This window comes from Vigna angularis, chromosome 2, assembly GCF_016808095.1.
Source record: "Vigna angularis cultivar LongXiaoDou No.4 chromosome 2, ASM1680809v1, whole genome shotgun sequence".
In the NCBI taxonomy this organism is placed as follows: domain Eukaryota; kingdom Viridiplantae; phylum Streptophyta; class Magnoliopsida; order Fabales; family Fabaceae; genus Vigna; species Vigna angularis.
In genome coordinates this window covers 29,628,372-29,632,108 of record NC_068971.1, presented here as the reverse complement: position 1 = coordinate 29,632,108, position 3,737 = coordinate 29,628,372, and the positions used below count along the sequence as shown (strand labels likewise).

Genomic DNA, 3,737 nt, shown 5'->3' with positions numbered 1-3,737 from the left:
AAAAAAATGAGCTGATACCCACAAGGACTGTTACTGGATGGAGGATGTGTATCGACTACAGAAAGTTGAACAATGCTACTAGGAAGGATCACTTTCCCCTTCCTTTCATGGATCAGATGCTGGAGAGATTGATAGGTCAGGCTTTCTATTGTTTTCTGGATGGGTACTCTGGATATAATCAAGTTATGGGGGATCCAAAAGACCAAGAAAAGACGACTTTCACTTGCCCATTTGGAGTTTTTGCTTACAGAAAAATGTCGTTTGGATTATGTAATGCTCAAGCTACTTTTCAGAGATGTATTCAGGCAATCTTTGCAGACTTGATAGAAAAATACATTGAAGTTTTTATGGATGATTTTTCAGTGTTTGGCAGTTCCTTCCATGAGTGTTTGTCTAACCTAGATGTTGTACTTAAAAGATGCACCCAATCCAATCTTGTTCTTAATTAGGAAAAATGTCACTTTATGGTAAATGAAGGCATTGTTTTGGGTCATAAAATTTCTTCCAAGGGAATTGAGGTTGACAGAGCCAAAGTAGAGGTTATTGAAAAACTTTCACCACCAACCAATGTGAAGGGAATGAGAAGCTTTATGGGTCATGCTAGTTTTTACAGAAGATTCATCAAAGACTTTTCAATGATTGCCAAACCATTGAGCAACCTCCTTGTTAAAGACGCACCATTTGTGATGGATGATGAGTGCCTTAAGGCATTTGATGTCTTGAAGAAAAGTTGATTTCTGCCCCAGTAATTGTAGCTCCTGATTGGAACCAAGATTTTGAGCTGATGTGTGATGCCAACAATTATGCTATAGGAGCTGTTCTTGGCCAGAGAAGAGAGAAGGTATTTCACACTATTTATTATGCAAGCAAGGTTTTGAATGAAGCCCAGTTGAATTATGCCACCATAGAAAAATAATTTCTTGCTATTGTGTATGCCTTGGAGAAATTTAGACATTATCTCATTGTGTCTAAAGTGATTATCTACACAGACCATGCAGCTATAAAGTATTTGCTGACCAAGCCAGATTCTAAGTCGTGATTGATTAGATAGGTACTTATGCTACAAGAGTTTGATGTGGAAATCCGTGACAAGAAGGGAAGTGAAAATGTAATTGCGGATCACTTATCTCGGTTGGTTAACAATGAAGTTACAAGCAAGGAAGCAGAAATCTTGGAATCCGTCTCGGATGAAACACTCATGTATATTCAACAAAGGTCGTGGTTTGCTGATATGGCCAATTTCAAAGCTGCAGGAGTAATCCCAGAAGATCTCAATTGGCAACAAAGAAAAAAGTTTTTACATGATGCCAAACAGTTTATTTGGGATGATCCTTACTTGTTCAAAATTGGGGCATATAATTGATGACAAATTTATGAACACCGAAATACGGCGCCACAAACTTGTTTAACAATCGGCAAGTGTGACCGAATCGTTTCAAGTAATAAACTTGGTAAGACCAAGTATCGTTCTCCCAAAGGACTCACGGCCTAGTTTAGTCATGTGATTCGTTGATTATTTAAGACTTAAGAACAAAATAAGTGGAGTTTAATATGCAAAACAGAAAATAAACATGTATGCATGAATTTGATCAATGGCTAAAACAAAATACAAACACTTCAATGGAATATATGGATGAGTATGTTGTTGGGGTTATAAATTTCATCTTATCCACTTTCATATACTTTAGGAATTCAACATTCTTTTCATCATTGTTAATGCCACTCTCTAAATTACCTTGCAAGAAGGCCTATCACTAATTACGAGTTCATACGATTCCTAGCATTCCTAATAATTAGTTCTTTTAGTGCAGGAGCTTAACGGCAACCAATATACTATTGGGAGAAATTCCCCGGATCTAGACTTCCCCGTACGTTCCCGTATCGACAAAATCAATAATCATGCATTGAATGAGTTAAACAAAGCAAGCATTGAGAAAAGAGGAAAAACCCTAACTAATGATGAAAGAAAGCATAGGTCTTAAATATAAGATGTAAAAACAAATTCCATATATGAGAGTTTTACAAGACTACATTGATTCCCCAACAACAATACAAGGTTTAGTTCACCAGATTCATGGTGAAACTAGATGAATAATAATGAAAGAATGAAAGATAAAACCCTAGAAAGGTGAAGAGGTAGCCTGAGCATCCAAGATCCTCCTTCAAAGGGGTGGAAGAGAGAGTGTTTGCTTCGTTTCTGCCAAAGATACAAACCCTAGGACGTCCTAAAGCTTATATACTATTCTAAAATTACAGAAAATTTAGGCCCAAGCCCATAAGTGTGTCGCTCATCGGTAAAGTACCGCTCAGCGGTAAACTGCCGCTGAGCGGCAGTTGCGGCTTCTCCTTTTGCACTTTTTGATGTCTTTCCTGATTCCATCTCTCTCCTTCTTCACTTCTTTGACCAAATTCACCTTAAAACCTACACAAAAACACTGAAATCAAGCATAAACCTGTCCAGCTCTCTTATTTCGGAAAATATGAACAAAAGCATGATTTCAAGCTAGTTTCTAAGGGTTAAAGGTTGCTTTTAGTATCAATTTCAAGCATAAAAATAATAGTTTTTCAACTGTTATCAATAATCTTCTAAGGTGTTGTGTTACTAAGGAAGAAGTGGAAGGATTTTATGGCACTGTCATGACTCACCTTATGGGGGACATTTTAGTGGAGAGAGAACAACTGCAAAAGTACTTCAGTCAGGATTTTATTGGCCTACTCTGTTTAAAGATGCTCATAATCACGCCAGAAACTGTGATAAGTGTCAAAGGACGGGGAGTATCTCCAGACGTCATGAAATGCCACTACAAGGAATATTAGAAGTTGAAGTTTTTGATTGCTGCGACATAGACTTTGTTGGACCTTTTCAACCCTCTTTCAATAATGAATATATATTAGTGGCAATGGATTATGTGAGCAAATGGGTGGAAGCCCTAGCTTGTCCTAGAAATGATTCTAAAATTGTTATTAAATTTATGAAAAAGCAAATTTTTTCCCGGTTTGGAATGCCCTGAGTACTCATTAGTGATGGGGGATCTCATTTTTGCAATGTTTAGCTGACAAGGGTACTCAAGCACCATGGTGTAAGACACAAGGTAGCTACACCTTATCATCCATAGACAAACAGGCAAGTAGAAGTTTCAAATAGGGAGATAAAAAGGATTCTAGAAAAGACAGTTGCCTCATAAAGAAAGGATCAGTCTCAGAAGTTAGATGATGCCCTATGGGCCTATAGAATTGCAATGAAGACAGCTATTGGATTATCTCCTTTCCAAATGGTCTATGGAAAGGCATGTCACCTTCCGGTGAAGATGGAACATCGAGCTTTGTGGGCCTTAAAATTCTTGAATTATGATCCTGGTGACATTGCTGAAAAGAGAAGAAGTGAACTTATTGAGCTTGAGGAAATGCGACTGCATGCCTATGATTCCTCAAAGAACTACAAAGAAAATATGAAGTTTTATCATCACAAGAAGCTGGTGAAGAAAGTCTTTAATCCAGGACAAAGGGTGCTGTTGTTCATTTCAAGATTGAAACTTTTCCCCGGAAAGTTGAAGTCCAAGTGGTCTAGTCCATTTATGATCAAGAATGTTCTCCCACATGGAGCAATTGAGTTAACAGACCCTTCCTCTGAAGATCCACAAAGAAGTTGGGTTGTCAATGGACAACGTCTCAAGCATTATTTTGGTTGTGAGGTGGAACGCATGTCCACAGTCATGGAATTGGTTGATCCAGATTGA

At 37.9% G+C, this 3,737-nt stretch overlaps 1 protein-coding gene across 1 annotated transcript; it reads left to right on the top strand.

The window, feature by feature from the left end:
• The first annotated feature begins 3,239 nt into the window (after positions 1-3,239).
• LOC108327475 (uncharacterized) lies at positions 3,240-3,737 on the top strand. The gene has a single exon (XM_017561171.1). The coding sequence runs from the start codon at positions 3,240-3,242 to the stop codon at positions 3,735-3,737; it is 498 nt and encodes a 165-aa protein (XP_017416660.1).